The following is a 24,427-nucleotide window of genomic DNA, read 5'->3' on the forward strand; positions in this document are numbered from 1 at the left end:
ACCCCCCTGAGCCGACCAAACAGTAGCCCCCCGCCGCCCACGGTGCGCCGCCCTGCCCGCCCCGAAAACACTCCCCACCACCGGTCCGTCGCCGCCCCGGCCATCCCTCTAGGCCCCCCCGTGCCGAGTTTTTTCTCCGGCGATCCCCACGCCACCGCCCCGCCAACGCCCCGCCACCGCCGGCGACCACCGCCCCCATCCTGAACCCTAAGATAGATAGTGGGGTACCTCTCCGGCGAGCCCCCCTCCCCGCTGCGGCTGGTTCTTCCTTCACCCCGGCGGCATCGGAGTGAAGTGTAGCTAAATCGGAGCAGCATCGCAAGCAAGAGCAAGAGAGAGAGCAGCAGCGCGAGCAAGAGCAATAGCAAGAGCAGACCAGGCAGGGGACCGAGAGCAAGAGCAGAGCAGCAGCGCGAGCGAGAGCTAAAGCAGCAGCAGGTCCTACTGATGTGGACATCACCGCCGAGGGAGCGACGCCGTGGAGGAAGTGGCCGACAACGCCGCTGTGGATGGAGCCGCGCTGTGTCGGCTCGGGACCGAGCGCCGGCAGCACCATGAGATCGAATCAAGAAGAAAATGCGGCGATTAGTGTACAACCTCTTTGGTGGCGCCGATTAGGCCGCAGCTTCATCCGAGGAAACAATGATGATGATGCTCTTCCGGTGGTGCAGGTGCAGACGGCGGTGTGGGAATGGAGGTGGCGAAAGACGAGGGGAACATCGGGGCAGCTCCTTGGAGGTGGAGGACGGGGTGGCTGAACCGGCGGGACGATGAGATCAACGACGGATCCTCATCCGGTACGGTGGATGAGGGACGTCGAGGTGTTGTTGTGGACGACGTCGTCGGGGAAGAGGCTCCAGCTGGGTGGCGGACGGAGCAGGGTGTGGGGTTTCGTCGCGGGTTTTCGCGGCCTTGGTGTACGAATGGGTGGGCGGATGGGATGGCAGTGGGGAACCATGGCTTAGAGACGCGCTTGTCCGAAATGTGGGGTAAGTTATGAAAGTACCCCCACCAATTTGAGGAGGTTCTTTCGGTTCAGGGGTACCACGGGCATTTCGCGTGTTGGGATTTCATAGGAGGTGGGAGTTTTCACGTGTGTTGTAATTTCGGAATAGCAAGGCGCGGGTTGAGATGGAGGGAGTTCTCGGAGCACAACAAGACAAAGATATATCTTAAATATTTTGGGCTAACAAGGCGCGGGTTGAAATTTCCGGACAAGCCTAACGTGTAGTGTACCAAATCAATGCACCCTACAAATGTCATTCAAAACTTTGAATTCATGTTATGTTCAATTAAAATATTTCGCTATGTGTATAATGCATGCAACCTACTACTCAAATGAACGTTTTAGTGCATTCCAAACGTATATACTACCACTTCAATATGAAGTAAATCTGAATTTGTTTCTCTATTTGAATAAGATCTACAGTAATGATTGTTGTGAAGTCAAAGCATTTGAATTCGTTTCTATGTTTTAATAAGATCTACAATCATCATTATTGTCAAGTTAAAGCATCGTTTGTGTATTATCTTCACAGCACACCACATGATTAGTCTCGAGTTACATATGAACTATGTGTACTATATGAACTCGAACTAGATTTTTTGGATCCACTTTATTTTGATTTCAAATCACATTACATTTCTAGCTCTAGCTAGATCTTCATAATCTAAACCATGTCTCATATGTATAATGTGTTTATCACATTATGTATGGTGCCCCGCCCCCTACGCCTACAAGTATTTAGATGTGAGTTGCAAACACCACACATTACCACAAATCAAAATATGAGAATGTTCGATATATAGTATTGTTTAGATTGGTCGATATTTAGTTGTAAGCTGAAAACGCCACACATTATCACAAATTCAAATAAAATGTGAGATTGTTTGATGTATAGTATGGTTTAGATTGTTCGGCATTTAGCTGTGAGTTGCAAACACCATGCATTATCACATTATGGTATAACATGTGCACAGCACGTGTATCACCGCTATATTCATGCATGCAATGTTTAAAACACTATGATCTCCTATTCAAATATATGAATCCGCTATCATATCAAATTATGATCTTTGTTAGTCTCTTACACCCACACAATCCTCTAACCTTTGTAGCTACCACTAACTTTCTCTCGTGCATGCACACGCCCTCCTCGCCCTCCCCCTCCCTCGGCATTCTATCCACCGGGCACATTCATTTTTTTCTTTAGGTCGTTCTCCCAGAGTCTCCACAACTCCTTTCCGACACACACCGATCGATAAACCTCTCCAGCGATGCCTACCTACAACATACAAACACACCTTCAATCTCCTCCTTTATGTGTCCTTGCCTCGTGTCTCTCATACGGTCAGACACACATGTAAACTCTTGCCCCTCTTTTCATCGCTCTCTCACAACCGCACACTCCTCCCCCTATCTAGCTAGTAGTTGGGCCCCTCGCACCACTTCCTAGCTCTATTCTCTTTGTCTATCCGTCTCGCTGGGCCTTATTAGCCTCTAACAAATGGACGTACACCGACCGATCTCTCGCTATACATATAGCTAGCTAGGTCCTTATAACTCGTTTTTACCCACATGTCAATCGATCTACCTCATTAGTTGTGTCTCTCCCTTCCTCCGACAAACTACAATTGATCTACCGATCTAGTTAGGTTTGCTTACCAAACACATGGTTCCCCTTCATCATCCATGGATGCGTCCCGACAGATCTATCACGCACAGGCACACACAGAAACACATCCCCACTCTTATTGATAACATTGCAGTTCCACCCTCAGTTTGTCTAGTAGGCCTCTCCCACCATCTTCAAGAAGCAACTCCATCACCCATCCAGCACTCTACCCCTCTCCCTCCCTCTCCCTCCCTTTCTCTCTCGTCTATCTCTCTCCCATCATATTTCTCGTCCTTCAGTTATGTATGGATGTCGACCGATCTCCCTCAAGACATAGCTGGGTCTCTCCTTCTCAACACATATACGAGTCATTCTACCTCTATAGTTAGGCCTCTGCCTACCCCTCCCACCACCACCCTCCCTGCCACACACAAACTTGACGTGTGCCCTCTAACGTTCCGGTGGGCCAGTTGCCCTATATCTTTGACTTGTACACACACAATTTCGATGGCTCTCTTCATCGATCTCGCACCCACCCACTTGATCCTCTCTTCGACTCTAACGATAGCTATGACCCCTCCCTCTCTTCTCGTGGATTTCCCGACCCTCTATGTATGATATGGATAGGCCTCCATTTCACACACATTGCATGCAAAATTTTGTTTGAGATGTCATCGACACATATTCCCACAAATAATTCATGAAATCCACCCCCACCCCAAAACAAAAAAACACTCACGAACGCGATTTGTATCTCTCACACACACCCACATAGGTGGGGAACATGCACGAAGAGAAGAGGTGCATGCACGGCGCAAGTACTCCCGTCTCTTTCCCAACCACACCCGCGCGGGTACACGGTGGAGCTCATTTTTGTATGAAAAAGGCGGCCCACGTGGTAATTCGGCACGTGTACTGGTTGTCCACTTGGTGGAGGTAGGATCGTCTACCACGGGTGAACAAACAAATTGCGACTTGACGTGTTATGTTAAAGAAAGAGGCAAACCATGTGGGGCCTACCTTAGAGGCAAGGCTCTATACACTGGAGTACTTTTATGTGTCCCGTCAACTCGCAGAACAAGGAGAAGCTTGCTTAGTACGCGGTCTCCCCCGCCCACGGGCACGGTGGCTCGCAGGATGAGGTGAAGCTTGCTTACTACGCCTTACGCCCGCTCCCTCGCCCATGTGCGCGGTGGCTCGCAGGACGAGGAGAAAAAATTACTACTCCCTCTGTTTACTCCTCGTCCCTACTACCTTGGTTATAGAGATTATATCATATTGTTTGGAATATATATGTCCTTTAGTAGATTTCAATATGAACTACTAGTACATACTCCAAACACTGATGTATACAGACGTATTTTAGAGTGTAGATTCACTCATTTTGCTCCGTATGTAGCACTCTCCCTCGCCCCTCGACCCTCGCCCACGTGGTGGACGTGCAGCAATTCATTCGGTCTCATATAGCCAGAACGATATATACTGCACTACCATTATTGCTCGATTTCCTGAAGAGGCGAAGAGCCAATCGCAAGGTCAACATTTTGGAGATGCCAAGCGCAAGGTTATAGGAGAACGAGTAGTAGGTGCCACATCATTTATAAATAAAGTTTTTTTTCTTCAGTGGCACGTACGCAATATGATAGGTTCATATGGAGAGAAAAGGAGTACATAGTCAGGACGGGCCAGCCTACACAGTTGCTTGCTGGGGTTGCTCTCTTCATACTCTCTCGCACAAAATGACTATGGCCACATCTCTAACATCCCGGCGGATCACACCCGCTTGGGGAAGGGGTGGATGCTTAGTGTAGATGCGGTGGCCGTCGCCGACGGTGAAAACCCACTGTCGGCACGTCCCGATCAGGGGTCCCCGCCGTTCTCTCTCACAAAGCCGGTGAGGTTGCCTTCGTCCCTTGCTCACTGCTGCGACGTGGGCAGTTGCCGCCTCCCGCCGCCCTCCTCAAGGTTGAGCTACGTCCCTCGGGTACAACTCCCTTTACAGCCGGTTTGCACCACTGCTCCAGCTGCCCACATCACTCCCTGTAGATATCTCTCTACTTCTTTGCCCCGCACATACCTCAACTGGCTTCTACGTACTGTATTTGTGATGAGTTTATGTCTCATCAACTAGTCCCAGTAATCTTATTCTAATCACGCTTGTTTAATTTCTTTGCCACAGGGATGCTCATCTCGATTTTGGTGAAACTGCACAAAATGATCCGATGGTCAAAAGGTTGCAAACTTCATTTATTAGGAAGCTCGAACGTTGCCAACAAATTGAAGCCTGGTCAGGGTTCACGGTTCAAGGGCTAGGGACTGCATGGATCGTTTTTTCTTTAGCTGCCTCTGTTCCAAAATAAGTGTCAACTTTAGTAGTAGTACAACTTTGTACTAAAGTTTGCACAAAGTTGAGAAACTTATTTTGGAACGGAGGGAGTACATATTTGCTATGATCTATCAATCATTGAGATGCAATAGCATGCATGTTAGTCTCCTTTGTATTTGATGAAATGTTGCAACGGGCAACCTTGGACGAAAGATACATGTAACAGAAGCTGGAAGCTTCATAGCATTGTACAAATTTATCTCGCTGATAAATTACAGTACGTACTATACTAGTACTTCCTCCTTTCCTAAATATAAGTCTTTGTAGAGATTTCACCATGAACCACATGCGCATGTATATAGATGCATTTTAAGTGTAGATTCATTCATTTTGTTCCGTATGTAGTGGAATCTCTACAAAGACTTATATCTACTAGTAATAGCTAGCCCCCACTACTAGGAATTCTCTATCCTCTCCTTGAGCCACGTCATCAAAATTGATGTAGCCGTTAGATGAAGTAAATCAGTCCATAATAGCCGTCTGATCTTGACGTTGAGAGGCTCCGCACTAAGCCACATGCAAGCATGCAGAAATACCGTGCCACATGCATGTGAGTGGGTTTTAAATCACATCAACATGTCTGCATGCAAGCATGCACCGGTAGCATGCATGTAAGTGAGCTTTTAAGTCCCATTAACATGTCAAAAAGAAAAATATAATCCCATTATGCAGTAGGAGTTCAGGAGTTGGCTGATCTTTTTTCCTTATGTGGGATGATCTAAATGATGATCGGAGTTTATTTAGTTTGGCTACCACATTTGTCATGCGGTTATAGAGTTTTTTTTGTTCTATGAAATCGATAATTTTACGCAGAGAGATATACCGTTGTTCCGCGCCAACGCGCGGGGACTCATCTAGTAATATTTAGGAACTGAGGGAGTACTACGTAAAGAGTTAGGTGTCACACGGTGATAGTAGTGTGAGGTGGGCCATGTAATCACCAAGCCTGCGTGTTTTCACTGCTCTTGCACGCCTCTGCTGTAAGAATGGAGAAAATTGTAATCTAGTAGTAGTATACCTCCTTTCGCCAAAAGCGTGGGACATCCAGCAGTCCTACCACCTCAGTAATAAAGACCAATGAGCCATCAAATCACATAGACCCAGCAGTAAGTTGGACGGACGAAGCAACCATCACTCTTGCACCAGTGAGAGGTCGCGTCCGCTCTACCCGGGCATGAATGCGGCACCGATTCTTTGGAGCGGCGTTGACCGTTTCGGGCAGGAAGCGCGCGCGGGCGATGGAGGGGCTTTGGGTGGGCCAGGCCGGTCAGGAGCGGGCGTGGCAGCAGTCCGCATGTCCCTACCGGACACGCCCGAAAACGAGAGGATGCACCGACTCTCGCGGCTAAAATCGTACACTACACAACATCTCTCTGTAGGAGTAGGTCGATCTGTCGCTCTCTCTAACACACACATGGTGTTAAACACACACACACACACACACACGCACACGCACGCACCTTGGTCCCGTTGCACCTTCTAACGTGACTTATTACACCTAGACGGAGGGAGTAGTAAGTATACGAGATACGGTGGCACACTGACTTAAGTCGAATACAAGTGGCCAAAATTTGTGTGCATGTTATAATAAGGATTCACTTAAAATAGTACGTGAGCGAACAGAGGGATCAATTGGACAGTGTTCCCGAGCAGCAGCGAGATGTGTGAGGTAAGATACACCGCTGGCGCTTTTAGTTTTTCTTATTAATTTGTTTGTTTCACCCTCTGACTGGTGGGACCCAACGTACTACGTGGAGAGAGGTAAGGTGACTAAGGCTGCATTATTTCTGCACCACTGTGGATAGTCTTACCACCAAAGCCACATGACATGATTATGATTGAAATCCCAATGACTCCCACACACAAAAAAACACGGCATGCTTGTCACACAAATGCAGGAATGTATAAAAGGTTATTTCCCTCTCGTTGAACATAACGGGAGGGTTGTGTAGCTGGTTAGCCTGTTCGCTCACTCTCTCACCCTCTCCCGGTGGAGCCTCAGTGCTTGTAATTGCTCTCTTCACACTCTCTCGCCCTCTCCAGATCTAAACAAGACTTTGCTGGCCTCTCTCTCCCCTCACTGCTGCTCAAAGAGCTGGCAGGATCTGTTCGCCGGGAAGGGAAGGAGGCTTAACGTTGTCGCCGTCAGCGAGGGACTGCCGGCGCAGCTGTTCACTTTCCACCCAGCGGCGGCGCGGGAGGGCCTCCGTCCCCTTCTTCTTCGCTGCCGTCCCATTGCCCACCGAACCACGCCCCAAGAACCTTAAGGTATAATTTACTTACTCCACATGCATTGCTCTAGCTGCATGTATACCATGAATCTAGGACGTGGTTCAAAGAGGAAAGGAGTGGGGGAAAGTAGTGGGAAAAGTTGTATATAGCATGAATCTAGGACGTGGTTCAAAGAGGAAATGAGGGGGTAAAGTTGTATAGCATTAATCTAGGACGTGGTTCAAAGAGGAAAGGAATGGGGGAAAGTAGTGGGGAAAGTTGTATCGCATAAATCTAGGACGTGGTTCAAAGAGGAAAGGAAGGGGCGAAAGTACTAGTTAAAAAAGGAAAGGAAGGGACAAGGCTGTAGAGTTTGAGGAGGACTAGATTTGCTGAGCTCACATAGGGAAAGGCGTCTAAAGATAACAAAACTGGGACCAACACAAATATGCTCCTTGGTTGCTTGTTCTTTGTTTCAATAGACTGTGCATGACCACAGTACATCGGTAGATGCACATGGTGCTGGTGCGTCCACTGTCCCGTGCAACTCATTAGTTGTTGTTAATCTAAGGCCCTATTTGGTTAAAAACTCCCTAGTCCCTACCTGCTGGGTTCCAGGGACTAAACATGGACTAGAGGTTATTAAATGACATGCTAAAAGACCATGTTACCCCTAGTAATGAACTAATAGAGACAAGGTGTGATGCGTGGCAGGGGCAACTGTTGGAAAAAGTCCCAAAAAGACTCCCTCGGGGTCTTCTTTCTTTAGTCCCAAATGCCCACTTTTAGTCCCTAAAAGTCCCTCCTCTTTGGTTTAGATGGGACTGACACGGAATTTTTTTAGTCCCTACACCAAAATGTCCCTGTAAACAAACACCCTCTAATAATGCCGCTGGAAAATTGATGCAATGCCACAGTTAAAAGCAAATTACATGTTTAACGAATTTTATTGTTAATATAATCTCTATGTTAATATTAATCAATGCCACCGTTTGAGAAATGCTACTGTCTTGCTTTCTTCCCCATTTAGATAAAGTAGATGCTTCTTTTTGTTGGCTTCTGTTTCATCCACCGTTATTGACCACTAATTGTTTCCTTTGCACCTTTGTGTAAACAGTGTTATCTGCTTCACCTCGTTGCCATTGTGACCTTTTGTTGCACTGCACAAAACACTTTTGTTTTAAGAGTGTTTTGTGCAGTTCAACCAAAATGTCACACCGACAATGTTGCTTGATTGCTTAATCTTAGTGGAACTGCACAAGAGGAGATCTTACTTCCTATCCATTAAGGCGAATTTGGTTCAGATCTTCTTCTTGTGAGTTGTTTGAATTCCGCATCATGAGAGGTCAGTACTAGCCTTCTTTCACATGATTCTGCAGTGTGCATTCATATGTTGTGCTACTTGTACGATAATGTTGCTTGATTTTAGTGAACTGCACAAATGGAGACAAGACTTCCAATCTGTATGTGCACCGTAATATCCCATTGAGGTAAGATAAGGATATTTCACACTGCTGGCCTGTATTTTGCCACTTTCATCAGAAAATTAAGTTTAGTAGTATACTTGTGCTCCCTAATTGACATGCCAAATCTTACATTGAAGGCGAAGCTTGTTTGTTATTGAACCAAGTGATAAAGGGGAAGAACAATGGGAAGAAAAACAAAAATCAACTCCCGGTGCTGTCATGAAAAAGTGGTATTGTCCTTGAGAAGTGCTTCATCTGTGTTGTTTTAAATATTTCCTTTCCTTCTTTTCGAGCAAACAGTGATGCTAGCATTTAGTAGTCTTCTTGTCTTTGCACAACAAGATCATCTTCCTCTGAAGAAGAATATGGAGTACGTGAAGTGACTAGTTCCGATTATGCCAGGATGAAGAAGCCCTGTCTATCTTATCATCAGAAGGAGCAGTTCAAGGATGGTTACATTACTCCCCACAAGACCAAACTAACTTCAGCTCAGAAGGACTGACAAAATCTTCATTTTTTTGCTGTGATGCGCGAGTACAATGTTGTTCTAGGATTCTTTCTGGTGAGTTCCATTTTTCTAAAAGTGTGCTCTACATGGACCATGTATGTGCCTGTTGAAACTGTCAATTCATAGTACAGTTTACTCTATACTAATCACTTTTTTGTATTTGTGCAAACAAGGGTGCTTAGCTTGATTTCAATGGGAACTGCACAAAATGTTCATGAATACATCGAATCATTCATTTCCACCACAATAAAGGAGGTGCCGATAAGTTCAAGGCATTGCAACATATAAGGGCGAAATCATACAAGCTACGCGCAAATTTGGTTGATTTTGGTGGAACTGCACAAAAAGAACAACTGGTTTATTTAGCATGAGGTGCCATGTCAATGTCCGAACTGATGGCAAACCCTGCCCACTCCACAATCGTAGGCATTTGATATTTTGGAATGGGACAACCTTGTCAAATTTTGCTCATTGATTTTACCAAGACATGCGTTTGATATTTTCGAATGGGACGCCCTTGCTGTCAGCAGCGTCGATCAATTTTTTCTTGATTCTTTAGTTGTGAAGTAAATATTGCCTCTGACATGTGAGTCGCTAAGATGCATAATCATCGATTGCTTTGAATGTTCTCTATGAATTGTCAGCCTGTGTGTTTGATTGCAATGTACAGAAACGCTAAAAACCTGCTCAAACTCTTTGTACTCCTTCTGTTCCTTTTTACTTTGCACATTATGAAAGTGCATACTTTTTTGTATAAGATTGGTCAAAGTAGAGATACTTTGACTGCAGACAGAACTTGTATGCAGACTAGAAAGGACCGGAGGGAGTACATGTGAAACTGCTGCAAACGAGGTGATCACCCTGGGAATAATGCTAGTACATATTGTTTTGCATGTTCATCCAATGCCAGTGATACAGGAATTCGAACTAATCGAAATAAATTCATTCATACACGGTCGGATTTCATATAAACATGCCAAATTTCATTATATTTCATACATTCTTCAACTAAAAAGGGGTGCGCTAGAGGTATAATTAATTAACCGAAGCTACCCACATGTGTCCCGCTGAGCCGAACAGAAGCTTCAGTGACTTAACTGCAGGTGCAGTTGCGTAACTGACATGTGGCCTGTTGGGCCCACGTGTCAGTCAGTCAACTGCACCAGCAGTTAAGTAGAAGCAGCGTTATTCTCCAGCAGAACTCCCCGACTCCACGTCGCCGCCAAGAAGCTAACTGGCCGTCAATGGTCAACCCGCCTAGCTTGGCTTCAACAGGAGGGTAGCAGCGGTGGCCTTACTTGGACCCAAGCGGCGGCGACCTACCGTGTTCTACTCTTCCTCGTTTTCTATGTGGCGCAGCCTCGTTGGCAGCGGGGTGGGTCCTCGGCGGAGCCGGCGATGTCCTCTGTCTCGTTGCCGGCGGGTGGCGCCTCAGTGGAGCGGTGGAAATCCTCCCCCGCATTACCGGCAGGGTGGGGCCTCGGCTGAGCTGGCGATGTCCTCTGCCTCGTTGTTGGTAGGGCGGGGCCTCAGCGGAGCCGGCGGTGTCCTCTGCCTCGTTGTTAGCGCCGCGGGGCCTCGGCGGAGCAGGGCCTCGTCGACGCCAGCGGAGCGGGGACTCGTCGGATCCGACATTGTCCTCTGCCTCATCCTCGGTCTCGCCAAATAGCGCCTCGCCCGCTTCATCGCCCTCTTTGCTAGCCTCTTTGTAGGCGGCCGCAGCCTTCGTCACCCGCATGCGCTCCCGCCAGCGCTCGAGGCGGCCCTTGTGGGCGGAGCGGTACGAGTCGAGCAGAGCCTCCTGCTCCGCGACGATCTGCTCCTCTGCCTGCAGATGCTCCTGGAGGAGATGGTGGTTGTAGGCGGCGTCGGCTTGCGCCTTCCGGAACTGCTCCTGATGCATCTGCCTCACACTGTCCACATATTGGGCACGGGCCTTGCCGATGGTCATGGTGCAATGCACTAGCGAGGATGGCGCTCCAGGAGGGGGTTGGCGCCGGATCGTCGACTACCATGTTCTCCATTGGGACGTCGTCATTCTTCGGCTGCCTACCAGCCAGCCGGTCGGCAGCAATGGCTGCCATCACCTTGTGGTCCGTCGTTCGCTCGTCCCGAAGAGCGCTGGAGTGCGAGGAAGCCATGTTGGGAAGTAGTGGTGTGGACAGGAGAAAGGGAACGGATGCGGATGACTGCGGCTATGGCCGGCGCAGCAGTTTATATAGCAATGGTGGGCGGGCGGAGGGACGGACGTGTGGCACCGAAGTAGCCGCCTCAGCAACCGCGTATCATTAATGTGGGCGGCAGATGGACGGACGGATGGCACTTGTGTCGTTTGAAGGCGGAGCAATCGCCTGCACCGGGAAGCGGGGCGGGCGGCGGTGACTGTTTCGGGCGGAAAGCGCGCGCGGGCGAGGAGATGACTTTACTTGGAGAGGATGACAATGAGGACCCACCAGGTCCATAGCCTCACGTACGCAAGTGCCTCCTTATTATTATATATATATATATATATATATATATATGTATAAAACTATACTCCCTCCATCTAGGTGAATAAGTCGTATTAGAAGGTGCATCACGACCTAGGTGCAAGCAGATTGGTGGAAAAGAAGAATATTTCTCTCTTCTAAACACAACATTTAATCATAGCAGTTAAGAGGATGCCTTATTAGCTACCCATGCAGGCCATCATGCAAAGTGCTTTTATTTCTTGCCTAATAACCGCATGGACGTGCTGCATGCATTGGTTCTTGCCCGAGCAAAAAAAGGAGGAAAGGGGTTTCCACGGGAGACAACGAGGCAGAGGTGGAAGCGCTCGCTGGAGTTATTTATTTTGCTTCCCCCTGGTTTCCTGACATCACGGTCCCACACCATTGTCAACCTATGTAGTACTAGCCAATAAACGAGAGAATTGCACAAGAAGCGGCCGACAGCTGGGACCAAGCAGCTCGAGCAGTATTTGTGTTTTTGAGGTGTGAGCACTGCAGAGTTTTTCGATGTTTAGCCTAGATATTAATTTTTATCCTCTGAACAACAACGAAAACTTCGCTGCTTGTATTAACTGGGCGGGTTGTGGCCCGTCTAGCCCAGGCCAGATATCCAGCCCAGATATTTTTTTTTCAAGCTGAAAATGGCTAGCCTAGCTATACTTTTTTTAGAAATACCCAGGCAAGGTCAAGTTGTTATTCTCCGCCCCGCTGGGCTGCAAATCTTTCCTAGGAGGGATGCATTAGGCTTAACAAGAAAATGGGCTTTAAGAAATAATAAATGAGATGTAATTATAAAAACTGGGCAGTAACTATAAAAAATGCACCAAACACGTGATTATTTTATAAAATATTATTTTTGGATATTGAAAATTTTAATTTCATTAATTGTTGTGAGCGCAATGTTTCGTTGCATTTTTACGTAATATAAATTTATATTGAAATTGTATTTAATCTGACTAGAAATTTCGGGATAAAAATATTTCGGATCCCATCAAAATGTGGGAAATTTTATTGAATTCTGTTTTGAACGGTTGGTTGAAATGGGCTGTACTTTTAACAAACTGTAAATGGGCTGTAGTAAATTCCATTAGAATTCAAAAATGGGCTACACATTCTTACAAATCTCAAATGGGCTATAAGTTCTCTGCCACACACTTTTGGCCTTACTAAGTTGACGCGTCCTCTAAAAAAATCGAGTTGACGCGTATGCAAGGCTTTGTCAACTTATAGTCAACACACGGTTCTAGCAGCACTGGACGTTGGATGTCCATCCAATGGATGCCGTGCTTCTTCTTCAATCTCGGATATTCTAGCTTCACCTGCCCAAAAAATGATTCCTCCCCCTGACATCTGGGGTGCACCGTTTCGGAAGCTGACCTGTGGGCCTACTAAGTTCACGTACCAAGGGCTTTGTCAACTTAGTCAATATAAATGATTCTAGCTGTAGTGAACGTACGATGTCCATCCAACGGCCGTAGTGCTTCTTCAACCTCTAGTCTTCTTGCTCCAGCCGCCCAAAGCAGCGCCGGTCGTGCCGCCTGCTCCTGCCTCCCGTGGTCGGTTGTGCTGCCGTGGAGGCCTCACCGCCCCTACTATTCCCACCGCTGGCCAGGCCCTGCGGCGATGACAGCCTCACACCGCAGCCGAACGAGTGAACCCTCATACTCCTCTCCGCGTGGGCATCCACTGCCGCGTCTTCACCGGCTCCGCGTCGTCCCCTTCCTAGGCCTCGCCGTCGTCCACCGCCCTGGTGCTCTCGGCGTGGTGTGGTCAACGTGGAAGGAACGACTTCCATCGGACGTGGACTGTACGTGGAGAGGCTGACAGCTGGGTCCATGGCGACAGCAAGGAAGTGCCTCCTTATTACGCGGAAAATAATAATTCCTCCACCTGACAGCAGGGACCCACCGGAGGGCCACCAGTATTTTGCGAAAAAATCATTTCCCCCTGACTGTTGGGACCCACCGGACGGGCCACCGTATTTCGCGAAAAAACGTTCCCCCTGCTGTCAGCTTGGACCCACCGGAAGTGCCTCCTTATTACGCACAAAAAAATGAATACTCCCCCGGCTAACTGGGACCCACCTTGCTGGGAGGCTGACTCATGGGCCTACTGAGTTGACGAGGACGAAGGGCTTTGTCAACTTAGTCAATTTGAACGATTCTAGCTCTAGTGACCGTACGATGTCCATCCAACGGCCGTAGTGCTTCTTCAACCTCTGGTCTTCTTGCTCCAGCCGCCCAAAGCAGCGCCGGTCGTGTCGCATGCTCCTGCCTCCCGTGGTCGGCTGTGCTGCCGTAGAGGCCTCACCGCCCCCTACTATTCCCACCGCTGGCCAGGCCCTGCGGCGACGGCAGCCTCACACCGCAGTCGAACCAGTGAACCCTCGTAGTCCTCTCTGCGTGGGCTTCCACTGCCGCGCCGTCCCCTTCCTAGGCCTTGCCGTCGTCCATCGTCGTGGTGCTCTCCGCGCGGCATGGTCAACGTGGTCAAAGAACGATTTCCATCGGAAGAGTACTGTACGTGGAGAGGCTGACAGCTGGGTCCACGGCCACAGCACAGTTTTTTTATTTGCCAAGTAAGTCACTTTGTCAGGCCTGTTGGGCTGCAAATCTTTCAAGACGAGGAGAGCTTTCATTCGGCTGGCCGAGAAAATGGCCCATCAGTAATGAGAAATGGGTTATACATTTTTAAAACACATTAAACCGGCAATTAGTTTCAAATGTCTTTTTTTCATTTCAAAATTTTAAATTACATTGATTTTTATGCATGGAGAATTTGTTGGATTTTATATTGATATACATTTATTTTTAAAATCAGTTTGAATGTGAGTCGAAATTTCGGGATTAAAAACAGTTCGGACCGTACCGAAATATGCAAAATTTCGTATAATTTTTTAACCGTTGCCACAATATGGGCTGTAATGCTAACAAAAAGAATACGGGCTCCAAAAAAACCTTAAGAATTAGCAAATGGGCTGTAAATTATTAGAAATAATGGCAGATGGGTTGTATGCTGTTTTCCATAGATTTGAGGCTTTCTTAAAAAAATGTTGACGCACCAGCACTGACTATTGGATGTTCATCTCCAATGGCCGTCGTGCTTCTTCAATCTCTGCTTTTCCTGCTCCAGCCGCTCAAACAAGCGCCGGCGGGACTGCCTGCTCCCTCCTCCTCGCGGCCGGCTATGCTGCCGCGCAGGCCTCACCGCCCGACCGTACTCCCATCGCTGGCCTAGCCATCCCTCTACTCACCCACACCTGCTGTTATTCTCCGGCGACGGCAGACGAACCAGTAAACCCTCGTACAGTCGTACTCCCCTCCGCGTGGATAACAACTGCCGAGTCTTCCCTGCCTCCGTGTCGTCCCCTTCCTAGGCCTCGCCGTCGTCCACCCCCTTGGTGCTCTCTGCGCGGCGTGGTCAACGTGGTCAAGGAACGACTTCCATTGGACGTGGACTGTACGTGGAGAGGCTGACAGCTGGGTCCACGGCCGCAGCAAGGAAGTGCCTCCTTATTACGCGGAAAATAATGATTCCTCCACCTGACAGCTGGGACCCACCGAACGGGCCACTGTATTTCGCGAAAAAACATTCCTGACTGCTGGGACCCACCAGCTACATCTTCGCATGCAAGGAAGTGTGTCCGGGCAAAAAAAATGATTCATCCCGTGACTGCTGGGACCCACCAGCTACATCTTCGTAGGCAAGGAAGTGCATGACAGTCGGGACCCACCTGGTCGAAGCGTACGTAGAGTTGTCATTCTGGTTGCGAACGTGTACGTACATACTGATCGATGATGAGGCGCGCACGTGTCGTAGTAGAGGCGCGCACGTAGCATGTACACGTACGTACAGCGGCCAGGGTGCAAGAAAGAAAATACGGCCACGTATGTGTACATACGGGCGGGGTCTCGAACCCCTACTCGCGCATACGTACAGCCAGGGCTCGTGTACATTGCTGGGTTGGAACGGAGACACAGCGTCATCATCGTGTTCATGGGGAGGCAACGGAATGCGTCGTGTTCATGGGGAGGCCACGGAACGCGTGGGAGCCAACCGGCTGCGTCGGAACGGAATGCGTGGTCGTGTTCATCGGGAGGACTTGGGCGAACAAGCGATGGAAACGAGGCCTGGCGTACCGCACAATGGAGGAAACGGACCTCCTACATTCGGAACGGGGTCCTATTGATAGGGAGGGGTCTGGCGTACCGCAAAACGGAGGAAACGGACCTCCTACGGTCGAAACGGGGGTCCTGTTGATCGGGAGGGGTGTGGCGTACCGCAAAACGGACGAAACGGACTTGTGTTGGAGCGCTACGGTCGAAACGAAGGTCCTGTTCATTGGGAGGGGTGTGGCGTACCGCAAAACGGGACTCCACGGGATACTGTTCATCTCCACCATCGACCCCCTCCAGCCTCCACGAGCTACTGTTCATCCACCGTCGACCTCCTCCAGCCTCCACCTGCGATTGTTCATCCACGGGCTCCTGTTCATCCAGCCTCCACCGCGCGCTACTCCACCGGCTACTGTTTAGCCAGCCCTCTCCACGGGCTCCTGTTCAACCACCCCTCCACGGGCTACTGTTCACCCTGCCCTCCACCATCTACTGTTCATCCTGCCCTCCACGGGGTGGTCCTGTTCACCCAGCCCTCCACGGGGTCCTTTCCCAGTGTTTGTTGAGACCGATGAATTGTGGGTTTATGATCAAGTCTATCTATGAATAATATTTGAATCTTCTCTGAATTCTTTTATGTATGATTGGTTATCTTTGCAAGTCTCTTCGAATTATCAGTTTGGTTTGGCCTACTAGATTGGTTGTTCTTGCCATGGGAGAAGTGCTTAGCTTTGGGTTCGATCTTGCGGTGTCCTTTCCCAGTGATAGAAGGGGCAGCAAGGCACGTATTGTATCGTTGCCATCGAGAATAACAAGATGGTTTTTTTATCATATTGCATGAAACTATCCCTCTACATCATGTCATCTTGCTTAAGGCGTTACTCTGTTTTTAACTTAATACTCTAGATGCATGCTAGATAGCGGTCGATGAGTGGAGTAATAGTAGTAGATGTAGGCAGGAGTCGGTCTACTTGTCTCGGACGTGATGCCTATATACATGATCATACCTAGATGTTCTCATAACTATGCTCAATTCTGTCAATTGCTCAACAGTAATTTGTTCACCCACCGTAGAATACTTATACTCTTGAGAGAAGCCACTAGTGAAACCTATGGCCCCCGGGTCTCATTCTCATCATATCAATCTCCATCACTTTATTATTGCTTTTCTTTTACTTTGCTTTTACTTTTTACTTTGCATCTCTATACCAAAAATATTATTTATCATCTCTATCAGATCTCACTTTCGTAAGTGACCGTGAAGGGATTGACAACCCCTAAGCGCGTTGGTTGCGTTGAACTATTGTTTTTGTGTAGGTACGAGGGACTCGTGCGTAGCCTCCTACTGTATTGATACCTTGTTTCTCAAAAACTGAGGGAAATACTTACGCTACTTTGCTGCATCATCCTCTCCTCTTCGGGGAAATCCAACGCAGTGCTCAAGAGGTAGCATGCATCAGTTGCAATGTCTTCTTCAACATAGCGGGACAAGTCCAGAAACTCCCGCTGATAAGCTTCGACAGTTTTGTTGCCATGGCTGAGGTTGCAGAACTCGCGCTTCTTTCGGTCCATGACTCCCTGAGGAATGAAGCGGGCATGGAAAGCAGCTTGGAAGTCTGGCCAGGTGATGATTGTTCCTACCGGCAGAGTACGCATGTGGCTGTCCCACCATTGAGCAGTGGGTCCTTTCAGGAAGAAGGAAGCAAAGGTCACATAGCTGGCAGGGGCTACATCAGCAGATTCCATCTCATAGGTGATGTCACAGAGCCAGTCATCAGCATCCAGAGGCTGAGTTGAGCTGTCGTACACAGTTGGGTTGAGGCACATGAAATCCTGCAGAGTCACTTGGGCTGGCTGCTGGTTCATATTGGGGCGAGGAAACTAAGCCATAATATTCTCCATGAACTGGCAATTCAGCTCAAACTGTTGCATCATCCCAGCCATGTACTCAGGCGGTGGTGGGGGATGGCCACCACAACCACGACCACCTGGTCTAACCATCCTGCTAATATATAACATGGGTAGTTCAGCATTGAGAATTTGCAAGGACAAGAATCATTCATGATGAAACATGCATAATGAAAGGAACACGATAGATACTACATAGTAGTTGGCATATCTTACAAAAGAGATCATGCATAGAGTTTGGTACACAGAGTTCAGTATATAGACTAAGAACATCATAGGCAGCACGCAGGCTCGCGGTGAATGCATCTAACAATAACAGGCAAGCCTACATCGGTCCCAGGAGGAACTGTGGAGGTAGGTGTAGCCTGACAGCTGGTAGTGACGCGACGGGAAGTCCTCCATGTGAGTAGCCTAGGGTTCGCGGATACTCTGGTGCGGAACCCGACGCGCAGGTGGCAGAAGAGGACCAAGTACGGGAGAATAGCCTCCCACATCTGGCCAGCCGACGCCCTGGGGCATCACGGTCCTGGCAGGGTAGATCACAGAACGCGACAAATCACCAGATCAGACAGAGGGGTGCAATAGCGTCAGAGCACGGTACAAGTGCTGACGGGTGGTATACAACTCGTGGCGAAGAGATCGGTTTGCTCTATCTAGCCCATCAACATGCAGAACCAGGTTCTGATGGTAGAAGGGCTCTCGGGTGACAGTGGAGTAGGAAGCACTGTAGCACCCCTCCGCACCGACATCGGATGAGATAGCAATGTGCTTGAAAGGGGAGGTGTCCAACTCCCGATACTCTCCACGAAGATGTGTCAGAGCAGCATAAGCAACATCATGGACCGCCATGCCGATAGTCACTTCAACACCATGAGCAGTGTGCAGCACGGTAGTGGAGTCATACTCCCGAGAGTAGAGGTGGACGATGGCACGGTATTGCTCCTGGTTAAAGTCCTGGTACTCCTCGTAGACGGTGTACTCAGGGTGCCAGCGATAACCCAGACAGGTCATCATCTCGACCAATACAGCAGGTGATCTTGAGGCACCAATGGCCGTCGTGTGCCGCACGACCTGTCTCGTGGGTTCCATCTGAAAACAAAGATGTTTAAAGGAGTCAAATGACAGTGTGGACAATGTTCAATATACTACTCTAAAGAATAACTAGGGCTTATCCAACTTTGGGGTGAATGTGGTCACCGGATCCTAACGTTAGAGTTAGTAAATTCATTTAACCTGAATAGAAGAGAGTTCAGAGTCCCAGAGTAAAGATCGAGGAGTAAAATATCCTAATACCACCCAAATGGCGACGTGGTCCCATAAGGCACACAGCCATGTTAGTAAAAAGTTTCGTAATGTCTAGACTCAACTTCGGCCAAGGAGTGTGGAAGAGGGATTCCTACAGGCAGTCGGCTCTGATACCAACTTGTGACGCCCCCGATTCAACCGTACACTAATCATACACACAAACGTGTACGATTAAGATCAGGGACTCACGGGAAGATATCACAACACAACTCTACAAATAAAATAAGTCATACAAGCATCATATTACAAGTCAGGGGCCTCGAGGGCTCGAATACAAGAGCTCGGTCATAGACGAGTCAGCGAAAGCAACAATATCTGAGTACATACATAAGTTAAACAAGTTTGCCTTAAGAAGGCTAGCACAAACTGGGATACAAATCGAAAGAGGCGGAGGCCTCCTGCCTGGGATCCTCCTAAACTACTCCTGGTCGTCGTCAGTGGCATGCACGTAGTAGTAGGCACCTCCAGAGAAGTAGGGGTCTTCGTCAACAGTGACGTCTTGCTCCTGGACTCCAAGTCTGGTCGCAGCAATCGGGTATAGGAAGGGGGAAAATGGGGAGTAAAGCAACGATGAGTACTCATCCAAAGTACTCGCAAGCAAGGGGCTACACTACAAATGCATTGTTGGGGAACGTAGTAATTTCAAAAAAATTCCTACGCACACGCAAGATCATGGTGATGCATAGCAACGAGAGGGGAGAGTGTGTCCACGTACCCTCGTAGACCGAAAGCGGAAGCGTTAGCACAATGCGGTTGATGTAGTCATACGTCTTCACGATCCGACCAATCAAATACCGAACGCACGGCACCTCCGAGTTCTGCACACGTTCACACTACACCACAATCTTTGATTGGGAGCAATTAACTGTCGGGGGAAATAGCATCATAAGGGCAGATTATCTGCCAGGAATCTCTTAACTGCCGGTAGAAGTACCCAACGGTATATAAACTGCCGGCAGAACTAAAACAACAATAATACTCGTTGGCCTATGCGCGCGATAACGCCGGAGAGTGCGGGAAGGGCGAAAATTTCCACTCCAAATACTAAAGAAAATCCCCAATCTTTGACTCACGCCAAAATCCCCAAATCGGCCGCCTGACCTAGCCTCCTCCTCGAGCGCCCTCCGCCACCGCCGCCGCCTACCCTCCGCGGCTGCTAACCGCCCCCGCAACACCCCAATGCCACCTCCATCCCCGACCATGCCACCCCAGTGCCATCCCCTCCCGGACCACTCCCCCGAGCTCCCTCCGCCGCCCCGACCACTCCCCCGAGCTCCCTCCGCCACCCCGACCACCATTCACCACCAGCCCTGCCGCTCGCTGGAGATCCTCCATCGAGCAGCGCCTTCGCTTCCAGGAGATCTTGCTCGAGAAGCGCTGCCGCTTCCAGGAGCTGCTACCCCGAGCAGCGTCGCTGTTTCCAGAAGCTCCTTCCTGCGACGTCTTCGTCCCCTCCCCGAAGAGCGCCGACTACATCCTCTCCCCCGAGCAGATGCCGCTTCTGCGTTCTTTCACACGAGCAGTGCCGCGTCTACTACATCGGGGTCTCCTCTACTTCCTCACTCCAACCCGTGAGATTTCTCTTTGTCTTATGAGGTTTATTAGTCTCAGGTATATGTTTTGTGATGTGTGATATGTGGACAGAACAAGAGCTATAGTTTGTGATAATTTCTTGAATCATTAGATAGAAACTACTTAAAATAGAGTTTAAAGAAATAAGGCGAAGAGAGTAGACTCCAAAATGAATGAGATTTAATTGAATCATCAGATGGAAAGTGAGGTACTGAAAGCAGATCGTAACCATATGTGTAGGCGTTTCAGAATTCAATATGTTACTTGCATCTTAGGATTTATGGAATGCAGATTGCTCTGTACTTTTATGAGCAAGTCAGTATTATTACACACTACAGCCTTTTCAGTTAAAGCTAGACCAAGAAAAGCAAGTGGCATCTCTGCCTCTAAATTTTATTTTCCATAGTCAATAAATTAGAAGGGGCTAGTACCTTTAATAACATGAATGCGGATTATGTAAAGCTAGCTAGGCCATACATACACTTCCTATCTCAGTCATACATTGGGCAAACTTTTTGTTTGGATATGTACTGCACTGGTTGTGCTTTGGAAGTCACTACAGAAAATTGTAACAATTGCGAGTTTTGTTCTGAGAAGATTTGTGAATAGTTCGCAGTTCTAGGCCAATTGTTTGGGCTATCTCAAAATATGGCATTTAGCTTGGAGGAGACCGTATCATGTGCAGAATTCTAGGCCCTCTATTCTAATTTCTTCCATAGTTAAGTTATTATTGCATAGATGTGATGTGAACAAGAACTGATGTAGCAATCCGACTCACACCCATGCATGTACAGCTTCAGGATATGAATGTGATTATCCGAGGATCCATGTTTCTTAAATTCTTTCATTTATCATGGTTGTACCGTTGATTTGGTCCTTCAATTTGAATTTTAAATTATGTAATTAGTCTTTGTCTCCTTTGAGAAGCACACCTCCTCCTCGTCCTCTCCACCAAGCAGCGCTGCTTTGACTACGTTGACTGCCCTGGGTAGCACCTCATCTTCATCTTCGCGCCTAAGCAGCGTTGCCTAACCTCTAATTCTTCGCCCAAGCAGCACCGCCTACGCCCTCTGCTTCACCGCCTGATCAGCCCCGCCTCCTCTCCTTCTCAACCAACAGTGAGATTTCTTTGCTATTTCTATTGTTCATCCTTAGTAATTGTGTTATGGGCCCTGCTATGGTGTTGAAATTTTCATGTTAGCCTCAATATCTTAATTCTCTTCACGTTCACTTGATCAACTCAGTGCATGTTAAACTATTTTTATGTGTGTTCCTATTATAAGTGCTGCATTGGAATACGTTCTTTGCCAAAATATAGAGCATGTAGACAATTTTGTGTACAACGAGAGCTTCTCCAATGATTTTTTTGCCAAATGGTACATCTCAAATATTGTATTGGATTATAGATGACATTGTTGCCATACTCTGCTCAGATGATGCTAGACTCATTGTTTGCTTTATGACATGTTCTTGTTCAGGCCATTCCTTGCAGAAAGCCCTTTATTTGACCTTAATCCTTTCAGTAAATCATCCTTATATGCATCTAACTTTGTACAACTTGAAAGAAACTAAGCGTATACTGTAAAATTATCTGTATTTGTATCATACTGAAATAGTGCAGCATGTTGTTTGTATTGGTGTTATTACTCTTTTCATTATAGCAACTGGTTCATAGTTTCAAATTTCAAGTTTGGTTCGTAATGACTGGTCTTTCAAAAAAACTGAGTGCACAATCCAGTGAGCATCCAGTTTCCTATTCGTTAAATGCACAACATACAAAAATTAAACAATGCCTTATCTATGGACCGAGGTTGCATGATTCTGGTTCTAAGCCAAGAGCAGACAGAGATCAGGGCTCTTCTAATAGTGTGTATTCAATGGATCGAATGCAGGCAAGCTGCCAAAGAGAAAGAACAAGATGCCGAGGTCCTGCAGTGGCTACGGTGGGGCGCACTGGTGTAGCCCATGCGAGCGACACGGGAGTGAGCGACCAGGAACCAAAAGATGCTGCCAATATTTAGTAGTCAGGTCAGCAAACCTGTCTTGGTAGTTCCATCACCGAAACGAGGTACCATATGGATTTGTTCTCTCTTCTAGTAGATAATCTAGATTGATATTATCTTTCGCGTGATTTTGTGCTGATGTATGATCCAGAATTTGGACACATACCCATGTGCTAGAAGGATCTGGTGTAGCTTGTTTAATCAATGCTAGACCAGTTTACATGTACTTCTGAATTTTTGATCGGTTGTACTTGCATATTGGAATGAAGGTGCTAAAGTTTAGCAACTCATACATTTTACTTCTTTATTTCTGTAAGTTGTGCCTTTTGGATTTTGAAAGTTGTCGATGGTTACAATTAGAATTGAAGCAATGCTACTTTACTCCCTCCGTGAAAGTAATGCTACTTGTACTGACTTTGTTGGGCGTTGTACTCTTTAGATAAGTGTTGTATCTTGCAGATTGTTAGGAATATGGCTTGAAAACTTATTTCGGGGTAATTAGAAAAACGAACCGCTAAACTGCATCTCATAGATGAACACTGCTATTTACTGTCTCACCCGAGTGAGTTCCTAAGTATAAACATGCTATGCTTGGCATGCAGTTTTGGGGAAAAAGGAAGCATAACATGTGTACAAATTGTTTGACCTTGCATTTTACTACTTAGTATTTACTATACATCCAGAATTGTACTTGGAAGTGTCAAAAAATTTCATTTATAATCATCGATAGTAATATTGCTATAGATATATACACACACTGAAAGTCTGAAATAAATTCTAGAAAAGGTACAGCTATCATATCTTTTGCTTTGTCCTGTATTCAGTTTTTTAATCTTTTCCTGGTTTGATGTTAATATTTTGTTAGTTCATAGATGCTGCTATTTTGTACTTCAAAAATTTTAAACTTGATTTTGTTTTCTCAGCAGTTCAACAAGTTTTTTTTCTCAAGCTTGTAAGTTTTGTCACAAGGAGGAGATTGCTAGAATGCTACAGAACTTTAAGTACATGCATGATAGTAGTTGTACCTGTCAACTAGGATGTCTACATGATGTTTCTTGTATTCGTAGCAACAACACAATCATGCGGGGCGAGATTAAGCTACGATCTTCAAAATCAATGCAAGTTTGGTGATTCTTTGAGAGAGACATGTGGCTCTCTTTGAAGGACACGGTCTCACAGGATGGTGGCGAGTCTGTTATTCACAAGACATCTAATAAAGCCATCCAACAAACGGTTGTGAACAAGCAATTTTTCTTCCTGGACATGCCTGCAGCTGTGCGTCAAGATCAAACCATTTGTATCTTAGTTTGAACAAAAGAAATCTTATTGTCTAATGTAAATTCTGTTTACCGATGTAGTTGGATGCTACTGAATGGATCCATGAATGTTGAAATATTGAATTTTTTTGTCAATATGTGTTTGAGGTCTGCTACCGAATATTGAATCAATTCCTGTATGAATAGAAATAAAAAGAAATATATATGCTACCAAGATCAAGAAAACTGCCGGGGTAAGTAAAAGTCAAGGGCAGACTATCTGCCGGGGCACTATTACTGGCATATACTTCTATCTGCCGGGAAAACAGCGTTTCCTGGCAGTGCAACTGCCGGGAGATCTGTATCTGCCGGGAGATCTATTTCTCGGCAGCCGTTCTTGTGGCAGTTCTATCTGCCGGGAGAAACTCTGTCCTGACAGTTTATCTGCCCTCTTAAGGGCCTTCTCCCGGTAGATTACATGCCATTGCATTCGTGTTGTGGTGTACTGTCAACTCGATGACGTCCCTCGAACTCCGATCCAGCTGAGTGTTGAGGGAGAGTTTCGTCAGCACGACAGCGTGGTGACGATGATG

General features: G+C 47.3%; 1 protein-coding gene across 1 annotated transcript in view; it reads left to right on the forward strand.

Annotated features, from left to right (window-relative positions):
* LOC119299900 overlaps positions 1-23,990 on the forward strand; it is a 79,055-nt gene extending 55,065 nt beyond the window's left edge. Inside the window, exons 2-4 of the mRNA XM_037577023.1 lie at positions 20,109-20,574; positions 22,468-22,603; positions 23,502-23,990. Of these exons, the coding sequence (XP_037432920.1) occupies positions 20,109-20,574; positions 22,468-22,603; positions 23,502-23,709 (810 nt within the window). The 3' untranslated portion in view covers positions 23,710-23,990. The remainder of the gene's footprint in view (positions 1-20,108; positions 20,575-22,467; positions 22,604-23,501) is intronic.
* Positions 23,991-24,427: the final 437 nt, after the last annotated feature.

This window comes from Triticum dicoccoides, chromosome 5A (genome assembly GCF_002162155.2).
Source record: "Triticum dicoccoides isolate Atlit2015 ecotype Zavitan chromosome 5A, WEW_v2.0, whole genome shotgun sequence".
NCBI lineage: Eukaryota > Viridiplantae > Streptophyta > Magnoliopsida > Poales > Poaceae > Triticum > Triticum dicoccoides.